Source organism: Dreissena polymorpha, chromosome 3 (genome assembly GCF_020536995.1).
Source record: "Dreissena polymorpha isolate Duluth1 chromosome 3, UMN_Dpol_1.0, whole genome shotgun sequence".
Lineage (NCBI taxonomy): Eukaryota > Metazoa > Mollusca > Bivalvia > Myida > Dreissenidae > Dreissena > Dreissena polymorpha.
In genome coordinates this window covers 82,871,131-82,894,570 of record NC_068357.1, presented here as the reverse complement: position 1 = coordinate 82,894,570, position 23,440 = coordinate 82,871,131, and the positions used below count along the sequence as shown (strand labels likewise).

Sequence of the window (23,440 nt, the reverse complement as noted above, 5' to 3'; positions counted from 1 at the left end):
TAGTACAATTTCGAAATTCGGTAATTTAATTTAAATTGACACACTGATTATAATCCATTATTACTAAAGCATTAATAAACCAATATTCAAGCCACAAAGATTCCTAATAAATAAATTTGTGCAAGGTGCTTGCCTGTATAAATATCTAACATAGTCGAATAATCCATCCTCCTCCTTTACCGTTAAGCGCATAACTACCGAAGCCATACCGACCAGGAAAGTTGCCAGGTCGTATTTGTTCCAGTTAGAAACATACCAACACCAAATTTTCTTCAGGGGTGTTCTCCCTTGACTGGTGACCAACTGGAATGTTTAAATTCGTGTTTTAGCATATCATTTTCAACTATTCGAATTTTATACTACTTTCAGAGCAAACGAAAACACTACAATCACTTGGTAATTATATAATCGTGTTTTATTTTCCAAGAATCATAAGATGTAAACCGTATAATATGATTTTTTTTTAAATTGAGTTTAACATTCATCATGTATCATGCGTTTGCTCAAACACACACATACTGTTTTATACAATATATTGGTCTAGCTAACAAAAACGCAGCTAGGGGACAATCAAATTAAACATTAAAACATTAAACGACTGATTTTGTATATTTGCATGAACATTTGTAGTCCTAAGCGCATACACTCTAAGATGAATTCTCAGATTTCTATTTGTGAAGTAAAGAAACAAAGAGCTATCATGACAAGAAGCGTGGTTGATGCATCATCTCTGGACGACTGTTCTTTTATCAATAAATGACTTGTTAATATTCTGCATTTATAGTTAGTTTTTCTAGGTCAATTATTGTTGTTTATGAACACTCGCAGCATTGAGCCAGTTATTTGTTAATGAGTTGGTCCACGATGGACATTTTAAATATGAAATGTACAAATTATGTATGTATACTAAACTATACGCATTTGCCTTATTGGTATGGGTACATTTATACGTCATTTTTAGAACACGTTTCTGCAGTCCAACAAATGGTCAAACGAAGGTATTATTATATTTTGCTTCTCCATATTAACTATTTGAAACAAAATGCTATATACACCTTATTACAAAAAATAAGTTGTTTGTATGTTTGCCAAAATTATAGTCAGGATACGTCCTTTATCAAACTTCATGTCATAAACTTTAAAGCAACTATAAGTAAAGCATGTATTTAAGGCAAGCGCCAATAATATACAGGACAATACAATTAACATGACATTAATACATATTAAAGTTGGGATCAGCGTTAAAGTTACACTGTTGTCATTTATGTTACAACACTTGTTATAAGGTTAGAAACGATACATTCATGTAAAATCAGTTGTCGTTGATTTCTTTCAACCATGTATATTTGATGCTGAATATTTACATCATAAACATTTGTTTTTGAATTCAATTACGTGTACGTTGATTTTTACGGTGGCTTAAATGTTGTATAAGTCAATATGCATTTTCGTGAACATTGATAACGTGCTATTCGGTATTGTCAATTTGAAAATATGTCTACACAAAAGCAGTGGATGACTATCACTTGTTATAAGTAAGTCGACTAGCGGTTTGGTACATGATTGATTCTATTTCAAATATTACATTTCTGATCATATTCATAGTACCTGTCTAAGTTCCTCGCAAAGCATCGTGAACGACCAGCCCCACAGGACATACTCTATAGTTGTGACGCGCGCTTCCAATTCCACTAGTACAAAATAGGAAAACAGCCACAGGAAAAGCAGGTAAGAAATCTACAAAACAATCGAACTTTTTCTGTAAAAAGAGTTCATTTTAGATAGTACGAAAAACTGTTATTCAGAAGATTACATTTGTTGATTTTGGTGGAATATCGATTTTAAATCACTTGCGATCAAACAAATACACTTTTTCTATTATCCCGAGTGAATTAAAATCAATATTCCACCAAATCTAACAAATTTAGTTTTATCACATGCTATATACAAGATAATATAAAGAAGTGAAACTCCAACTGCTGGAGCAGTATTGAATTCTCATTAAAAACAATTAGTTGGTCCTTTATTTAAGGCAAGTGACCGATTGCCCAAACAGTACAAAACAGCACAATACAGCACAATACAAACCAACATAAACACAAAATATGAATAAAGCTGGGGTCACCGCCTTGGAACGGTCAATGCAAAGCATTGGGGGTTTAAACCGGTTATAGAGCGCTCAAGTATTGATGCAAAGCATCAAAGGGCATCGGGAAGTTCAGTGTAAAAGGCACTCAATGAAGTTACATGGAACGATTTTTTTTCTACTGTAAATATTAATATATTGGCCGATTATTTTAAACAAAATAGAAAAAGATACTGGTATAACCATTATCTATAATTTTGTGTTAAAACCACCAAATAACCATTATTTATGATGTTGTGTTATAACCCCCAAATAACCATTATCTATGATTTTGTGTTGTAACCCTCAAATATGTCATAGTTCATTTAATTTACATTGGTTTCCTTTTCTTTACTGGCATCCGTGTGCAGTTTTCATTAATAAAACAGAACTGAGTAGGTTTTAAAAAATCTGCTTCATCTTGTAAGCGTAATTTCATATTTTTCTCAATTTCAAGGGGAGATAATTCTGAACGTATTCTTACGTTGCTCATTTACAATAGGGGTTGAGTCTCATTGATATGAAAACACTGTAAAAGTTTGAAAACAAATTGAATGAAAATTGTAATTTGCATTAAACAGCTGCATATCACAATACTTTGAAATTCAGTAAAAGATCATAATAGATTTATTGCTCCGATATTCATCATTTTCAATAGGGTTCGAGTAATACTGATATAAAAACACTTGACAAGTTTGGAAAGATTCAGACGAAAGTTGTGAAATCTTTTAAACAAGTGGAAATTGTTTATTTTATCAAACTTAATAGAAAAAAATCTGGACTTATTGTCCCGATGTTACTCATTTTAAATGAGGTAAAAATGCTCATTGATATGAAGACACTGTAAGTTTGGAAAGAGTCTGATGAAAAATGTTGACATAATCACCTAACCAAGCAGTTTTTCACTTTTATTTTTGAATTCAAAGAGACATAATTCTGGACTTATGGTCCGATATTGCTCATATAGAGTTTGGGTTGGGTCCTCATTGATAAAAAAAACCTGTGCAAGTTTGGGAACAATCGGATGAAAATTTTGGACTTCGAACAACGATTTCAACATTTCTCAAATTCTAAGGAAGAAAACTATGGACGTAATGGTCGGATAATGCTAAAGGGCCCATACCACCTGGAAAGTAATAGGTGTCGCGCTTCGCGCTCTATATGTGGTTCTTAAAAAAAACTCCGAGGAGTTCTTGATTCTAGGGAAACGGGTTGCTGGGACACAGCTCCTCCTTGATAAGCGACTGCTTCCTTTATCGCAGCTCATTGTTATAATTAATAATACGTGTCGCGCTCTATTTGTGGTAGGGATAGTTCTTAAGTGATGTAAGAAATTTTAATTAACGTTGTCACCACGCGGCATCCAGTAATTTTAATAAACATGTCCAATTGTATTAAAATGGATTTTAAAATGTCTACATTAAATAATAATTCATTATATTTATTAACCTGACTGAAACAAATTGTCAGCCGCCGAACTGTTCCGTTCGTGCCGGAACCCGGGATTTAACCGGGGGCCTTTAGATGATTGTTGCGTAAACAACTTCAGTCTAACGCTCTCCCAACTGAGCTATTCCTGCTGATGTAATTTATGTACTGCTATTTGGTTAGGTTGTGCATAGCGATCGTAATTATATGTCTATTAATAAACTAATACATTGTACGTTTTCGTACCACTACGCCTTCCAATATACTTGCTTGCGCGATAGGTCGTCAAATATCGTACTACATTGATTCTCCACTAAATAAACAAATTAGAAAAACCACAAAATAAATATATTTTAATTATGTTTTTTTTTTATACAAAACCAGAAAGTTTCGCGTATTTGCCCAGTCCCTGTGATATTTCCCCAATGATCAGTTGTGGATCAGTTATTAATTAAAACAATTAGCTTTGCATTATTGACAATAAATGTTGTAATAAATGTAATAGGCACAAATGCAGTACTCATTTACACTAATTTACACAAAAAATCACCACTATGCAAGATTTTTTTTAAACAAAAATATATACATTGATCCGTAAAATAACTTCTCCTCCCATAAGCGAAAAAAATGCATTACATACTAGTCGCCGCTCTCCAGAGCGACGTCAATCATTATTGTTTTTGGCAGAAAAAATGACGTCGTTACGTCATGAAAACGACGTCATTTCACCGTATAGCATTAAAAAGTATGGATTATTTTAACTGTTAATGTTCACTGTTGGAAACAGTGAATAATCAGTTTTAATTCACGGATAGTTCTATACAAAACACCGGAAAGCATAAATTAAATGATGATAGTTCACGTAACACACCTGTATTTGCTATTCATTTATTTAAACAAATAACAGTTTACCTTGTTATAAATCAGAGGGGGAATCACGTGATTTCCAAGATGGCGAAGTCTATCTCGAGACAGGTAGTTATCGCCGATTTATACCTTGTATAACTTGTATTATTTTTTTTAATGCAGCTAACTTTCCAGCCATATCATTCGTGGTAATATTCGCTCTATATTTCGACTTTACTCCGTTGAGAAATTTTTTAGCGAGATTACCTAATTAGAGCACCACTCCGACAATTCTTAGCAAGTACAGTTGAGATATAAAGCGAATGTTACTACGAAATAAGCGCTTATCACTTCGTAACCGATATGGCTGGAAATGAAGCGTCATTTAAAAATCAAGCAAAATAAATAAAGGGTTTAAAACGGCTTAAAATACCTGTCTCGGCATGGACGTCGCCATCTAGACTATCACGTCATTACCCAATATGTAAATATTATATGGTATAAACTTACGGTATTGGTCGTAAACACAGAAATGGGAGCTGTATACAATTTGTTTAGAGCGTCTAAAAAGCCAATGTCGCTTCCCCCTTTCCTTTTGCACGTAAACATTTTGACTGAGGAATACTTGTATACACGATCTCCATTCGCTGTATCCTTTAAATGAAAACATGTTTTCTTTATATTTCGTAAGTTGGGATATTGTGGAGGGTTCAAATAATGCATACATCCATAAATTAGATAAGTTCAACATAGTCTGGTTAACGTATCAAAAGTGGGCATCCTTTTGACGAATAAGGTCAATGTGGATATTGTTTTAACAATTATTTATATGAATTTTTAATCAAATGCTGCAAAAAAGCAACATCTGAACAAAAGAGAGAATAAAAAACACATGTTCATGTTATTTATAGAATTGATGGTAGTAAGAATATTTTTGAAATTTAGTTTTTTATGTAACATGGCTGTTAATGCTAGACATTGGAAAACATAATGTATGATAGTGTAATTATAACGTCATCCCATAGTTATTTATGCCTGAACAAGTTATACATGAACCTACATAGGACAAAATAACAGACATATTTCTCTTAAAAACATTCCTAGATATAAAACTGCGTAGTGTATAAGCAATGTAGCTAAGTGCAAAGTTTTTGTGGTTTAAACTTAGGTTGAAACAAATACTTTGAAAGTATGGTCAATCAATATGCACTCATAGTTCGCCAATGAGCTTTTGTGTAAATTGCAGTTTTTTAAAATGGCAATGAAAACGATCGGCTTGTTTTGTTTTCAAAACACATCCCCTGTTTAATAAACAGCGATAGTTGAAAACAACCAAGCACACGTGTGTTTTGTAATATCGTTATATAACATACATAGTGTATTTTTCCGTTTTGCCTTCACAAGTGCTGATATCTGGTGTAACAAAAATAATGTATGTCATAAAGATAACCTTTGTTACATCTGATAGCCAATATATAGCCAGACCAAACTATCTAGTGTTTTCAAAAATGTATTCGCTTGATTGGAGATATCCAGTTTATATAAATGGCTACTGATCAACGATATAAAAAACGCTTTATTAAGGTACTTTACGAGCATATGCCTTTATTACCTGTCGGGTTTGTCAAAGCTTATGCTAAGTCGATGGACCCGTACGAAACGATATATGAATATTTTATTCTAAAATTGGCATGTTAGTTGAAATTCGGTTATATTGTGTTCTCATCATTTACATCATTTTGGGTTTAAACATGGTTACGCAATGACTCCTTTTATGTGTTATATGAAAATACTTTAATTTTGATAAGTTTGAGCTAGAATTAAGTTATGTATAATAAGTAAATTATTTGTAAACAACATGCGCAATACCATTGAGCAACTTGTAAAAAACACAAAGCCGTAACAATTATGCGACGATAGAACGATAGTCTACCTTGCTCGACAAAAACACCGAGATGAGTTGTTGAAAACATGTCACCATTTAATTCCAAAATACATAGAGAATAATAGGTTAGTGTTGATTATAGATCAGGTTTATCATGCGAGGTTTAGAAAACAAAAATCACGAGCTTTTGCGAGTGCTTTTTCGTTTTCGTGCCGAGCATAATAAACCTCATCTATAATCAACACTAATCTATTATTCTCTGTGTATATTGGAATTAAATGATGACATTCTATTTATCCCACTTTTTTATTCAGTTAACCTTTTTATTTAAACAAAGTTAGTTTAAATGGATATTTTCGCTTGATTTCTGACGTCATTTTGTCGAAAAAGTGTTCGTACCGTTGTTTACAGCAGAAATTTAATCAACGGGGCTTTAATCAACAGAATGAGCTGTAAAAGTGGGTTAAAAGGATTTCTATGACAATCGCACGTAATCGTCAATCGAAGGTCATACAATTACCATATCCACTTTGATTGTTCTAAACAAAGTTTAAATTTATTAGCATAGCTTTGAATGGAAATGAAAATGGTGTTATAAATTGCTTTATACAAATGTTTCTTCGTAAACACATTGTTTGTACTGTCAGCAGAAGGAAATTAATTTATACCGGCACTCCATTTAAACAAATTGTCATTGCATATTTTAAGAAATCAAAAACGACTCAAACATAGTTATAGGGCTCCTTCTAGGGAGCATTATAAAAATTCTTTAAAACAGAAGAAAACAAAAACTATTGTATAAAAGATCATCATTAAAATAAATACATCTCACTGAAACGGATTTCCTCAATCAAAGAGCGTTTCTCTACGTAAAAACAAAATACTTTGTGGCGGCTACACATTATTTAACCCACATCTGGCAGAAACAACGGACCAAATAAGATGGAAAGGCAAGTCTTGCATCCAGCAGCGGTGTGCCAAAACTAAGATCTTGCAGTACATGCTTATAACACGATTTAAAAGGATGATAAATAGTATTTTCATGACAACAGGTTTTAATTTCATAACAGATCTCGCGTTGCATTGGTTCACGTGTAAGTGATTGTCTTATCAGGTTTCAATTTATGACTGGAATATGCCTTATTTACCGTGAATATATCAACCAGTAATGTTCAATATACGGTAAACGATGACACAAAAGATAGAAACAGTTAATTTTTACCGTAAACGTGATTGTGGTCACCAGAAAAGGGAGAAAAAGGGCCATCACGATCTAAAAAATAATAAATAAGAAGTTAACCTTAAATAAAAACCGTTGTAAAAACATGTTTAAATTCGGAATATATTATTCCCATTCAACCTAAGAGCAAATCAGCAAAAGAATCAATCAATCGCGTATCTTTAATACAGCTTGCATTTTATATGAATATAGCAAAAAAAAAACATCTTATATGGTACCTGCCACCACGGCGTAAATGTTGCCATTCTACCTCTCCAAATTATCTTGAGTTTGGTTTGACAACAAGTTTGACCCATGAACGTCTTCAGATGAGTTGCGTATGCCAATTCCCACGCATTGATTGAACTTAATGGTTTTTCAAGCTTTTGAGTGAGCATGCTGTAAGCATGTTCTCGATCTTTGTTAAAATAATCTGCCAAATAGTCGCAAGCCTTCATTTCGTAATTTCTACAAAATAATGCACATTTTGTTTAACCCCCGTCATAATAATAACATGATATCACTTAACTTAATACCATGATTTTATTTTCAGAACTTGTCACAGCCGACAGCGAACTCTTCCCCACCAGTATTATGCAAATTCTTAACGTTTTTTTAACGATTAGAAACCGTGCTTTTTGTAACAAAACGTTGCAAAGTCATTAACCAACATTTAACACATATCGTGTGAAGTATAATTTGTATTTGTTTTCGCGGTGAATGACAAATGAGACAATTACAACATTCTAAAATTTAGTCAGCATAGTGCAAAACAAATTTCCAAGCGAAAAATGTATCAAATAAATATTTCTAATCGGAAGAATTAAATAATGATAGATGTGGCAAACGTGTCTTATTGAGGCTTTACACAGGGTAACAAGTTTCCATTATCTGTCTCGTAAAAACACGATATAAACTAAACGTTGTTGAATTAAGTGTGCTCGATTTCTTATATTTTATTTGTGGTCGTAAATATTGAATATTTTCATTCTATGCTACTACACTCACGAACATAATAGTTGTATGACTCAGCATAAAATCAAAGATGATCTTTCCCGGAATTAAACAAATATCCTCTACAAAAATTCTTCTCTGCATGATGGAATAACAATTATTTGTGAAACACAAGCAATGCAAAAGTATGTTTTCGCGGACAATCACAATCGGCATCCAATGTAAGATTTGTTCGCATGATCAAAACCACTGCGACTATGTTCAAGTGAGCAAAACACGACAAAATACGTTATGCATCAACTCATCAAAATTAGAAAAAGGGGTAACATCCAATTATGTCGTTCAATACAACGTTGTAATCTCTTACGAAAATTAAATTTAGGACATCAATGTTGACATTCACGAATGTATTATCCATTATAAAAGCGAAACAGACCTGGAGTTTGTCATTATGTTCGCCGACAAGTCGAATTCCGCCTCCCTTTTTGTGAGTTTGGAAACTGTCTTTAGAAGAGAACTCGCAATCAAGGCTGCGCCTTAAACATCATGCTTAAGTTACAGTTACAATGTGTATGAGTTACCATTGATACAGTTGAAATGAGAGAATATTGCGTACAAAACAATATATCGTTATTATTTTCTTCGTTAGATTTTTTTTCATAAATATTTTTCATTAACATGTCACACCAATCTCAAATTATGAAACATGTATTAGGCATATGAAAGTAAAAGACTAATGTATGACCCACCTATCTTATCATTGCATTTCTTCAAAGCGTCTTCTGCTTTCTTAGACGTTTCAAATAGAACTGAAAATATGAATTGATCTAATGGCGTCCCTACTTCCTCTGTACTTTCTGAAATAAAAATAATACTATTTTCAAATAAAACGCACAATTTATTATAATCTTCTGTTTAGGAGTAATCGTCGTGTTATCAGCGAACATTTCTCTTTTGTCGCGTCTTTGCGTACGAATGTTTTATTTATTAAAGACAACGACACTTAGATAATAGGGAATTTGTCCAACATATATTTCATGTTTGTTCTTTAGGGACATACTTAAAGTTAAATCTTAATTATCATAAATATAGTACAAAGTGAATGTCATTCACTACTTGTATTAGAAGGTATATGGATCATGGTCAGGATCAAAGGGGTTCACAAGGGTATACACACGGGCTGGACAGAATGTACCACACACCGGCAAGATATCTTTGCAAATATCTCAAGATATTGAACTAAATTTGCAAAAATCTATATTGCATAAAAGACAGTTTTGCTTCCAGTTTGTGTCGATATATTAAGATTTAAGAATAAATTATTGAATACGTCTGAAATTGGTTCCAAAATTTTGACAGGTTGAGAACGTATTTCATATTGCAATAAGCAGCATACAAAACTGTCTTTTATGCACTAGTTTAAATTCTTTAGAACAATTGTTTTAAATTGTTTTTAAGTTTAAAAAAACACCACTTACCGGTGTGTTTTTATCCGTGAATATTTAAGTGTGAACCCACGTGATCCTGCACCCTGTTGATGTTTATGCAATAAACGCAACGTAAGTTAAGAATACACTGGTTTAAACAGCTAGAGTACTACCTCTCGCATGAGAATAAAAGTAAGTTGTTTTCGAATATTCAGCACTGGGATTTCTGAAAATTGTCTCAATATTAAATAACTTAATGTGTATGTAGTTTAGTATGAATTAAAATTTAACAAATAAATAAAAATATATTCATGTGCAAGTTACAAATTAACATAAATTAACATTCTATTCATACGTACTTAAAAGTCTATTTCATAGTGCCTCAGAGAGTTGTTACTTTGTTACTCTGATCTATTTTAACAATTGAGTAATTAAAGACCAATTTAATAGATTTTATAACGTATTATATTGTTTGTACTTAATTGCAATAAAGTTAAAGTCATTTTCTTGCGCGTCATTTTTGCTTAATTTATGGCTATATGTACTGTTAGCAACCTAACTGGTGTATGCGTTTACCGAAGACGATGATCCACGATTTAAAAATTGTTTATGTTCATTGTTAAGTTGTCAGAGTAACCTCATGTTGCCTTGAATAAAACTACTACAGAAGGTTTATACAACATTTGTACTGACTATGTCGCTGGTGTTAAATGTATAATATTTAACGAGTTGAATATTGATATTGACACAATATGCCAATGCCGCTGTAAAATACATAATCTGTTGCTATAGTATATGGTATGTATACATAAACTTTAAAAGAATTGACTTAAATCTTGATAAAATACAATTTTTGTGACTGCCATTGACAAATAATGCATCAATAAATTTTAACATTTAGATCACTGGTATTGATGTGTGCCCTTGAATGACCACACAACAAAGCACGATCAACATTTTTGTGTCTCCAAAGAACGGCGAATGTAAGTCACAATGTCTTTCAGGCGGTGGGAGATTATGGGTGGTTAGTTCGTCCGTATTTCGATTTCACTGTGTGTGTTTTATATACCTGAAGATGGTTTAATTATATTTTACAAAATTATTTTAATCAGCATTTTTTATGTTCCAATACCCCTATATGAAAGGTCAAACTTACTGTTAAATATCAAAGATCATTATATATGTTTCCGCCTTAAACCTATCTAAACCCTGGTAGAATTTTAAATTTACTTTTGCTCTGTAGTCAATATTGTTATGCAATATGTTACGTAAAAATTGAAAGTTGATAAGTTAAATGTTTAGGGCACAATTTAAGGTCAAAGATAATGAATTTTCGTTCCAATGTGTAATTTCTTATAGCCTCGAATAATGTTTATATTTGCATTAGAATGGGATGTGCCACTTACATTTCGTTTCGTTCTTCAGTGAAATTTCAAGCTCGAAATTCAAATAATGCACAAGGTAAACGTAGCACTTCAAAGTCAAATGTTATGGATGTTCTGTTTCGCTTTTACATTTGCAGGATGTGTGTACCTTCTTCCATTTTAAATGTTCTCCCCCTTCTGCCAATACCAGAGAAGTTTATACTTATGAGGCATGTACAACTTCATACTAATGATTTTTTGATTTTTTTAATGAATAAGAAAGAATATTCAAGCCATTAAATTGTAAGTGCTGTGTTATATCAAGTATGTTTTTAATGTTTTAAAGGGAACAAAAAGTATTATAATTTAAAATTTATTTACACTACAATTCTACATTTCGTGGATAAATGTCATATTCCTAATTGGGATAAACATATCCAAGCAAACTGTATAAGAACTACACTTACACGAGTGCTTGGCGGTGAATGAGCGGCGAAATCCAATAAACAATAACCAAGAAAGCTTTTCACTCTAAATAATATGAAAAGATACATTTTTATCATTTAATTATGTCTTGGTGCCGAGCTATTGTTTTGTATTCATTTTAATAACAAAATGGATATAACCGATTTGGTAGTCTGGATTTCTACATGTTAAACAATTACAAACTTAAGTCAGCATTCAAAAGATAATAATTTAAAAACTAAAATTCAACGATGGAGCAACTAAAACACATCCATTATGGCGAAGGAGATATATTTTTGGTATAATTTAATATCGCATGTATGCCCTCAAATATTACGAGAACTACATTGTGTCAACATGTGTCGCTTTTCAAATTACGTGTGTGCTTATTAATGTTTTAAGATGGGAAGTACTGTTTTTATTTTCAGCCAATTTATGCATTCAACGCTTTCACTTCAAAGCCTGAGGCAACAATTAATAAGACGTTTACTGAATCATAACCATGTTTGGTTGGACTTGTAATGTGAAAAGTAAACCGAAATACCAGAAAAAAACACCTGTCTGGTATGGTGACCATCGACCAAGCTCACATGCGCCGAGATAAGGGATCGACCCGGGGTTGACGAGGTCAGAAAATGCTGTACTAAGCTTAACCCGTAATAGACATACGGATGTAAAAGGCTTCAAATATGGGTACATATGTTTGTACACTTTTGCCACTGTAGAGGAAATAAGCTTTGCGTAACGCACGAAAAATGTTTTAAAAGTACGAGTTAAATTAAAAAGTGCCATAACTTTGCTTTTATGGAAAACCACAATAAGTCGCATTTGTTTTATCTCAACTGTCGAGCAGCAAACCGATGTGAGTTCCGCGCGAAAAATTCAAAACATGTCATTTGTATGCTATACAAAAATCAATTACTCCAGGCAAAACTATGGTGTACGAACTGGTCCAAAACTATTCTAAACCGTATCGTACGGTGTATAAACCGTATCGTTAACAAACCGTCCGACACGGTTAACGGCGGTTAAGGAAAGTTTTGGACCGTTCGTGCGCATAAACCATTTGATACGGTTTAAACACCAGGAACTACGAAAGACCCTGCCTAAAAACCTGATACCGCCGTCACACCGGAGTGACGTCCTTGCTGCGTTCTCACGGCGACTCAGGACGCAGTAGAATCGCCATGGACGTCATTGGGTCGTGATGAGAACGCAGTGGGGACCCCAAGGACGCCTTAGGATACCTAAGGACACATACCGGCGGCGACTGTTTTTAACATGTTAAAAGTAAACGACGAGGAACAGCGTCCTCATTGCGTCCTGTCCAGTGCGCCATGGGATCGCCGTGAGGTCGCACTGGTCGTAGAAGCAACGCTGTAGCAACGAGAAGGACGCCGTAGAGACTTCATATTAACGGGAACGAGTGCAATAATAATTTAAATGGTAAATCAATTTAGTTTTGTAGAATTGAAAAGCTTTCGATTGAGTTTTAACATAAAAATGTAATCTAATAGGTAGGCCTACAATGTTATCAAAGCATTATTGGCCGAGTGGTTGGATCGCCTGCCTACAACCTTAGTTTTAGTGTCCGCATTTAAGCTTCGGTAAGTCAGTTATTAACTTGTTTTTGTATTCTCCAGTCGTTCCTGGGCTAACGCTGTGCAAATTGAAGGGATTTTCATAAAATGCGCGTCTACACACCTTGTGACTAGACTTGCGAATGGAAAATGTTTCGAAAACCAAATGGTTTTCATGAACGCGGCATGGATGCTGTACGGTTGCATTGAAATCGCCGACGGAAACTCATGGTCGTGGAAAAGTCGTCGTGAACGCCCAAAGAACGCAACGGAGTCGCCGTAGCGTCGTGGATGATCGCGGTGTGAACGCCTTGGGGATGTAGTGTGAAAGCAATAAAAACGCCATGGCCTCGGAAAGGTCGTAGTAAAATAATATAAGAAATGTATTTATTACAGTGACATGCATGTGTCATAACAGTTATATTAAACCCAATAATTATAACTATAGTAGATTTAACAGCCTATAGACCCGGCCCCTTGAACATAATAGTCAACGTAAATTAACAAATATCAAAATATTATTTAGTTCATCAACATAAAAATAGCAAAGAGTCCACGATTCCCTCAGGACACCAGTGGTTTCAGTCCTAAGCGACACGTCACTCCCCCACACATGTCAGATTTTGACATGTCACACATTTTTCTGCCATGTCAGAAGTAGACAAGAGCGTGTTAATACACGTATTGTATTATATGACACTAAATGAGTGTTCCAACTAATGAGCTCTTGCATTTATAAAAACAAAAAGTTATTTGCGTTCAAATAATAAATTATCGAACATTCACTCGAGTAAAAGTTACTGAAAAAGTATTTTTTCACATTCAAAAGGTGTTACGAGTGTTCTGATCGCTTGATTTACTCCTCTTCAAAACCTATGCCGAACTATAATTTACGCCAGGAAACCGTATCGGACGGTTTATATTTAAAGTGTATCGGACGGTTTGTTATCCACATAATAAATCGCCCGGTACGGTTTACAGACGCACGAGCGGTTCAGAAGTATGTAAACCGTCCGATACGGTTTAGGAAACCGTCCGATACGGTTTACAAACCGTACGATACGGTTTAGGATAGTTTTGAACCAGTTCGTACACCATACAAAACACCTTAAGCAAAATCTGTAGGTGCGCAGTTTCAACGCTGGTAAATGTGTTTGAAAATTGTTATCCCTAAAGCAGTAATATGTGTTTGCATTAGCCGCACCACAGGTTAAAACATGTCATTTATCCAAACAACGATATGGAGTTGCGCATGCTAGGTCATAAATTCGTTGAGTTTAGCTCTTCAGCATTCAGCATCAATTGTTTTTAATTAGGCGCGACGCAAAAATCCGACGGACGATAGGACTGACGGAGAGAAAAGGGCGGACATAATGTTAAACATAAAAAGGAAATATTTTGCCATCAAAACCATCGATCTGCCATTGGAAATTACTTCATTGAACACATATAAATGCATGTATGATAGTGACATGTGTTTACACCCAAATATCAACGATTAAAAAATCATTACATTTTTTGCACGATACAATTTTAAAAGTATTTATGATCATATGTTACAAAGGCATGTGGCATAAATAGTTCATTATAAAGAAAATACGCTGTGAACTGTATATGAAATGAGTTTATTTTACTTATGATCATTTACGAATACATTTACAATATTTTAAGCGCCACACGTAGAAATACTATATCTCTATAGCAAGAAGTGATAAAATACAGATATGATAATGCCACGAAAATCCTCTTGATTTGTGTTCTTTATATGAACCCCATGAATTGAATTAAATTACCTTAATATTCATACATAAGATGACTATACCTGAACTATATGGAGCCTTTCTATATGGATTCTCCTGGTCAATATTTACACTTTTTTTTATTAATCTTCCCACATTGCGAAGACTAGTATCAGCAGGTGTACCACCCTAAAATCGTTGTAATACGAATTAGGATATACACTTGTAAGAATTTGATATGTAATGAAAAGCAGGCTAGGTGAAGTCCCGAATATAAACAACCTGAAATTGTCTTCAAATTTTGTCTTATTCCTGCACCAATATGGAAATTTATATTAATTTAGAAGAACATGTTGTCAATCTTGACAACCATGGTAATACATTGTCGCATATGTCTTATCACTTACTATAACAAACAATTTAATATTAAAGAAAACAATTCTAGCATCTTATTTGATTATATAAGGATCATGGTTAAAATACATGTTTATATGTTTGAAAACTTTTGAAATTCTCGATTAGCAATAAGTCAGCAACATATTTCAATGTCAACGTTAAAACCTTTTCATAAATGTGCATAAAGGGTGATAATCACATCAGCCATATAATGACTTAACAACCACGATGTAACATGTCTTAACAACATATAGGTTTGGTAATATAATTATACAATATATTAGATTATGAATGGCAAATTTGTTTATTAATTGCTGCACGAAAAACATGTAAAGGAAGATTAATACATTTTAATTGATGTATACGTTATTATTAGAATAAAAAAGTGAATATACACTGAATGCGCGTTCCACTAGTTGTCGCTTTTAAAGGATGTAATTTTTAATGTGTTTCGCAAGTTGAAAAACTACATACTTTCAAAATTCGATTCTTCAGGAACTTGGCCATGTCATCTAAGGCGCTGTCTTCTTTTTCTTTCTCCTGAGTAATATAATAAAATGCTACACACACATTTATAGATAGTATATTTTTAAAGTATTCACAGAACATAAATAATACCCAATATTAATTCAGTAAAGTAATATTCTTTGATAAAAAAATAGCGATAAATAAATTACAACGTAAAATTAGAATAACAATGACTATTTTACCGAGCAACAGGAATGTGTTAAATATGACCCCGGTAAGGTTTCAAGTTGTATGCATTCTTACAATAAAAGACTAGCGGTTGCAAACAAGAATTTATCTCCGGATGTTTTTAAACTTAAATTATATTTATCTAATTAATATTAATTGGTAATCCTCATACTTATTCAACAATTCGCTTATACTGTTAAATATTGTAATAATTCATGAGTGTGCTTTTGATTTAAGAATAATATAATTATTTCCTACCTGTTCATACCGCACACTCAGTGGTGGTGGTGGTGGTGGTGTCTCGGTACTCATTCTGTAAGGTTAAATCTCCTTTTTGTCTAGAAAACAAATCATACTTTTTCATAGTGTGGAGGTTTTAATTTTTAAAAAGAAAGGAACATAATACAAATTCGTCCCACGACAAAACGCATTATACGCCTTTGTTTGCACGAATCACATGCGTGGTATTGACGATAGTTATTTTGAAGGGAATAGATGCTTTAAACAACATATGTTTGGAGTAAAGCAAACTTCATTTATCGCACGTGTAATACGTAACTCAGTATACCAAGACAGTGCGTATATTATTGTCAGTTGATACGTTGATATGCCGGATCATGCTGACATTATATGTTCCCATTAATAAGGTTGTTTTACTTGTTTATGTGCATGTAATATCATACATACACTATATTCTAAATAAAATACATATGCGTATGCTCTTTGGATGTACATGTTGTACTGTGGTTTTATTTGGACATTCTAAAATAGCTGTCTAAAAGAATCAGTTAAGAGAAAATGTGTCCCTAGCGGGCATACAAGTTTACATTATGTAATGTTTAAGAAGAAGGACCGCCACTGCCTTCAATACAATGCAAGTAGAAACGTATTTTTCTGCTGATAATGTCTGACCAGGTTAATTTAGTCTGAACTTTCAATAAAGATTTTTATTTAAAAACACTTTAAACAAATATTTAGCGACCTAATTTGTTGACACAGGTTCGATTTAACTCACTTCTGAATAACATGCTAAAAAGGTCAAAATGTCATGATGGAGCCAATAGGAATCTGCAGTTGCATACAATTTGCAGTAGAGGATAATCGTTTGACTGATGTAATTATTATCGTATGTGTGATTGCATCTGGTATGCGATCTCGTGCTGTTCTTTAAACATAGTGACTTAGCGATTCATACAGACTAGTTTTTTTTTAAATATTTCCCATACACTCTTATGTAGACCGTGGGTCGAACGTGATCACTTAAGCAATTTTTTAGATTATGATTTTGAAGACATCAGTACGAAATTAAGTAAAAATAAGTAAAACACACACGGTTGTAATCAGTTAATCAAAACACAAAGCTCACGACGAGATATTTTGACATGATAAGTAAACACAATAATCCACAGATTTGATAAAAAGTTGTTTTTGGAACGTATTGAAGATAACTGGTTTATAAAAATCAAATATTTGATATTGCACGGTTAATGAATATACATTTTATTGTAGCTATGCACTTCTCGTCTGAACATATCGAGGATTGAAAAAAAAACAGCTCGATATGCATTTGAAAAAATCTGAAAAAGGTTATAATGGTTGGGAGTAACAACTTTAACAATAAAGGCTTTAAATTTCAACTTTATATTGGTAACAGTCTGATCTTATCAATTTTGTTGTTGATAGTTTCGCAAAAATCAGGTAATTTACAAAAAATGTCAATAGCAATATTTTCCCACTGAATTTTCTATATATCTGCTCACTGTTTAGAGAGAAAATTTTCTTAGTTATATTATTACTACCTCACATCATCAGTTTAGAGTATTTATTTGATATTAAATAGTGTTTTGTTTTGATTGTAAAAATAGGAATATTATAAATTTGCAAATAATGGCACTAAGAACCTTTTCGCCTTGAAAACAAACAAACTTTTTTTTAACTTATTGTTTTTAGGGACTTTAAGTGACTTTACAAACTATACGAAATGATCACTTCATACCATTTATTTAAAATTGAATGCACTTTACATTTTTAAATAGGTTCTTTAAATTATATTTGGAAACGAAATACACAAACGTTTTTCGTTCGTATAAGATAATTTATAGCTATTGTACATCGCCTTAATATTTCTTTGAACTGTACTCATGTATTTATTTAGATGTCTCAAACACGTATTAAAAAAGATCTTTTAACGCAAATCTGTACACGACACACTCTAACATTTTTGCAAATTATAACAATTAGTTGGTTTGCGTGCTTCAAACAATACATTGCATTAAAAGATATTTATTGTTTCAACTTGCTTAACCATCCTAACACAATGAAACTTATTTTACATTCAAGGTTGAGTTGCTATCATTATTGACACATTCGCTCATATTGATTTATACATTTGCAGATTTTGTCCATTCAAACAGCGTCTTCAAGAAGGTCAACATTCTTTATTGCACTTATTGAAAGTTCGTATACAAAATTCAAGCACAAAACAACAACTGTTAGTATCCATAATAATGCATACGAGCAGTGTCTGAGTATAAAATGTAAGCTGTATTTCAGTATGCAGGTACAGACTCAATATTTCACAAGTAGACGAAGCTGTTTAACATCTAAAAAATTATGAGCAGCAACACGAATGTATGATGTTTCGCTTGCAAAATGAACTATTGATTTGAGTGCATGATAGTATCAAAATGCATTAAACTGTTTCATATTTCACAAAACAGCTATCGCTTTGGTCATGAAGAATATAATTTTATTTCGAATTAACATACGATAATATGGGAAAACCAATTACAGATGAAATAAAGCTTGCATGTTGTATGTGGCACATAACTATGATTCATCCATCATTATCTCTTATTAAACAATTATTTATCGACTAGATGATATTTCAAAAACACATTTATTGTACTTAGCACTTACCATTGCATACACAGTGTTAGAACTTCCCCTGACACAATCACAGTCAAGTACTTAATAACTCACAAAATGTCACGCTAATCATAACTTTCCAACTCATAAACGTGGTCATTTTTACAACAACGTCCAGTCTCACGCTCACAAAAACAGTCAACAGTAGTGCAAACTAATTAAAAAAACTCAAGAAAACAGTTATGCTACTTATTACTCTGAAATTCATACAGATGGTCATAGTAGCATATACTTTCCATCTCATTAAGACAGTGAAGGTACTAATTACGCCCTATATACACAGTCTAAGTGCTAACTAATTAACGCCAAACAAACATAGCCATGGTTCTCATTACTTCCCTTCAGAATAAAGATTGTAATGTTACTAATTACTTCCGATCTCAAACACATAGTAATGATAATAATTACTTCCAATTTCATATATACAGTCATGGTACTAATTACTTCCAGTCTCATTTACACAGTCATGATACTAATTACTACCCATGTCACTGACAGAGTCATTCTACTAATTACTACCCGTCTAATTGACATAGTCCTGGAACCAATTACTTCCCATCTCATTGAGACGGTCATGGTACTAACTATGTCTTATCTCATTAAGTCAGCCATGCAACTGATTACTTCGCATCTCACATATACTGTCATGATACGAATTACCTCCGATCTTACTAATTACTTCACATCTCGTTGACATAGTAATGGTAGTAGTAATTACTTCCCATTGGATTGATACACTCATTGTACGTTGTAACTCCTATCCCATACACATTTTAATTAATTAAGCATCATCATTATAATCATCCGTAAGTAAGGTCCTGTGTGGGCTGTTATGAGCAGCTCATTTATTAAAAGGGACGTCAATTCTTTCATGTTTTCCATCCAGCGTTTCTTCTGACGGGTAACCACTCATAGGGTTCCCTGGAGCACAGTCTTGCACAGTGAGTTGTGCCTGGTAATGTGTCCAAACTAAACCAGTTTTCGTCGTTTGACGGTCACTATGACGCGTGCCAATAATTGATGCTGTCATGTTCCGGATGTACTCGTCTTGTGCTCCATGTAGGAGACGCAGAGAAGTCTTCGGAGGCACTTGTGTTCAAAGGCCTGTATCATGCGTTCCGTGTCCGCGTGAAGCGTCCGGGTATCGCAGCCGTACAGTAGGATAAAGACTTCGAGGGACTTGTAGAGCCTGAACTTGGATGGAAAGCTGATGGAACTGCTTGTCCATAATCTTCTCAGTATACCAATCGCTGCAGTTGTCAATCGTTGCAGTTGCCATAGCGATTCTTATTCGGACCTCGATTTCTGGTACCGTCCTTGGATAGGGTTGCTCCCTTAGTAACTGAAAGTCACTTCTTCCAGTTTCTCGCCGTTCATGTCTGCGCTGGGGTTGTTGGTGCTACTAACAATGACCTTCGACTTCTCAATTCTAACATCCAACCATCCGACAGCGCACTGGCACCTCGAACTCTGCCTAAAGTATGGGAAATCTTTAATCGCCTGCTAGTGGTCTGGGATCATTCTGAAGGTGACTAGGGCTAGTTGAATAGGTCGCTGCACTATTCACTCAACATGTTCAGGACTGAGTTACTCTCGATGAGGCTGTTCCCGTCAGCGTCTGCTATAACAAGGGCCTTGGGTCGACTGTTTTTTGAGTGTTTTGAAGTTGATGTAGGCCTTCTTTCTGCAAATGTTGATAAATTGCTCATCTATCCAATTCCCATTGCCCTATTTCATCTTCGTCCTCACTTTCCTGTTTTCTTTCTGGTATTCTGTCAAAAACTGGAGAACTTCTCGTGCCTCAGGCTCTCTTCTCTTTACGCAGAGGTCTATGATTTCAGGTGCGACCAATAGATCTGTATGCGGTATCATTAAAAAAGACCTGCGTGTCTGGATATATAACACATTCTGTGTAATTTTACAGCAAATAGGTTTAAATAATGATTATGGGTGCCAAACTATATAAGTTAATGGGTCTATATAAATAATTTCTGTACCGAAAAAATAATAGGTCTCCTGACATAGTTAGAAATGTATTAGTCGTTGGAAAAAAATGGTTAATATGCATAATCCACGATGATCCGAATAGTTCGTAACATTCTTCCCTGATTATGCAAGCAATGTCGTCTAGCTTTGAATCAGGAGATATTGCAATTAACTTGTCAACTAACAACACATTAAAATCTTCCAGCTTTGTTTGTAAACAACTTTCTTAATATCGCATAAGGCGTATTCAGAATAACATTACAGGCGAATTGTATCATCCACCTCCATCCTGTTTTCTCATCAGAATTGTTTACTAATCATTTACATTGACTGGCACAGATACCAATCAAATCACAACACTCCTGACTGGTGACTTACCGATTTACATCAACTTTCACAGATTCGAACCAAAGCACATCAATCCTGAATGGTTACTTACAAATATCCTGACAAAGATTCAAAATAAATAACACCTGACAGGGTTTGTACTGGTCAACATCAATCAAGTACACATAACGACCAAACCACATCATACCTGAGTGGAAACATAATGATTAACACTTCACCTGATCAGTAACTAACAACATCGCATTGCTACCTACTGAATTACAATTCACCAAATCAGTTAAGAACCAAATCACAGCACACCAGAACTGATTAACCTGTCAACAACACAATTTCAAGCAATTAACATCCATACAGAATGTTTATTAATTTATTCACACTTCACCAACACAGAAGCAATCCAAATCGAATTGCACGGAAATGGTTACCTGATTTTACAAACACTTTAACCAACCAAAAACATCACACCAATATGATAATCTACAGATTCACATTGCAGTAAAAGACTTATTTTTTTAAATTGATTACATATAATTAATACGTTTTATTATATGATATGTCTATATGCAGTGATGCAAAATTAAAACAAATCATGTTCTGAAAAACAATGTCACTTGGGGATATTTCGCTTTCAACCCTCGATATGCATTTACAAACTATACCATGTATTCTACTTTAGATGCAATATTCGTATACATGAGCACACAGAAAATATTGAAAGTTAAACATAAATCGAATACAATGTAATCGATTCAACAGATTTACGATGTTTTGTGCGTGTATTTCCATTCCAATCCGTTCCTCGATTAACTTGAAATTAGAAGTTCGGAATGGGTCTTTTATAAAGTGCACGGTATGTTTCCCTTTTTCTTAAGTTAATTGCACACGTTTTAAGCTTACATTTTAGTTAAATGTGTGATAATTGCTAAGAATATTTTTTAAATACCATCAATATATCAAATGATTAGTAACTATATGGTTTTTGTACATGATTCACATACATTCGTTGAAATATTAAACATTTAAATAGAGTCATTGATTTGCATATTTGTAGTTATAGTCAATTGTAATTGAAGTTATAAAATAAAAGCGTACTTACCTAATCCTAAAAATCTCAAATATTATATATATTTTATTTGCTGCAAATCTATGTTGTTCACAACTTCGGTGTTAGACAGCTATTAAACAAGTGCTGAATTGGAAAACTTATAACGTCGGTGTAGTTTGCTCTTTCAGGTAAAACACTTATCGTTATCGAGATAGATTAACAATTGCTGACAAGAGCAGACACTCAAGATTTAAAGTTGTTTGATTATCTGTCTTCACTACATGTTCTGTCAGTATAGGAAAAAAAACTAGTTTTTTGATGAAGGTCATTTTTGACATCCTATGGAAATCTGTTTATGGCATATGATCATGTTAGTACATAATAGAGGTTAACATTAAACACACTTAACATGAAATCAAGACATAAAACTATGACCAGTGCATTAGAAGAACTAATGCAATGCTTTGATGTTTATTTAAGTTAAGAGATAAATGAAGTCAAGGTCCTGTCATTTTAACTGTTTATTTGAACGATATTGCAGTATATTTATAATTTGTAATGAGACATTTGTGTTATTATTGTGCATGTATCTGATATTATTTGATATGTCAGAAATTAAAGTATCTGATATCTGTTCACCCCAAGCCTTTCCTTTGACCGTACGTATGCTGTTATCACAGTTTTATTCATATATGTGTGTTTGTTGTGTCATAAAGCATCAGTATAAAGCAAATAGGTATTTTATATAGTATCATTAAATAATGTAAATAATTAATGTATAACAACTATGACAGACACATATAATACTAGTAATATCAATGTACGGTAGATCAACACATTTTTAAGAGGCACAATTACATGAAAGAATGAATGCAAAGATACAAAACATGCATAGGCGCTTTCAATTTAAATATAACACACAATTAAACACATATAGTATACAATGAAATTAACATACACATAACATAGAAATACAAACAAATGCGTTAGGGTGTCAGTTTGTAAGAAA

General features: G+C 33.4%; 1 protein-coding gene across 1 annotated transcript; it reads right to left on the bottom strand.

Moving 5' to 3' along the window:
• Positions 1 to 63: 63 nt before the first annotated feature.
• LOC127872365 (transient receptor potential cation channel subfamily M member-like 2) lies at positions 64 to 22,604 on the bottom strand. The gene is made up of 11 exons (XM_052415696.1): positions 22,483 to 22,604; positions 16,383 to 16,462; positions 15,903 to 15,968; positions 15,116 to 15,221; positions 9,207 to 9,314; positions 8,894 to 8,993; positions 7,743 to 7,971; positions 7,507 to 7,557; positions 4,910 to 5,053; positions 1,609 to 1,737; positions 64 to 303 (listed from the first exon to the last, which is right to left on the bottom strand). The coding sequence occupies exons 2-11, from the start codon at positions 16,434 to 16,436 to the stop codon at positions 64 to 66; spliced, it is 1,227 nt and encodes a 408-aa protein (XP_052271656.1). The 5' UTR covers positions 16,437 to 16,462; positions 22,483 to 22,604.
• Positions 22,605 to 23,440: the final 836 nt, after the last annotated feature.

Excerpts from the sequence above, each read along its gene's own strand:
- LOC127872365 (XM_052415696.1), bottom strand. The coding sequence starts at position 16,436 with ATGAGTACCGAGACACCACCACCACCACCACCACTGAGTGTGCGGTAT. Across the intron at positions 15,969-16,382 it reads TGAGTGTGCGGTATGAACAG|GAGAAAGAAAAAGAAGACAG; the intron begins GTAGGAAATAAT and ends TATATTACTCAG. Across the intron at positions 7,558-7,742 it reads CATTTACGCCGTGGTGGCAG|ATCGTGATGGCCCTTTTTCT; the intron begins GTACCATATAAG and ends ATTATTTTTTAG.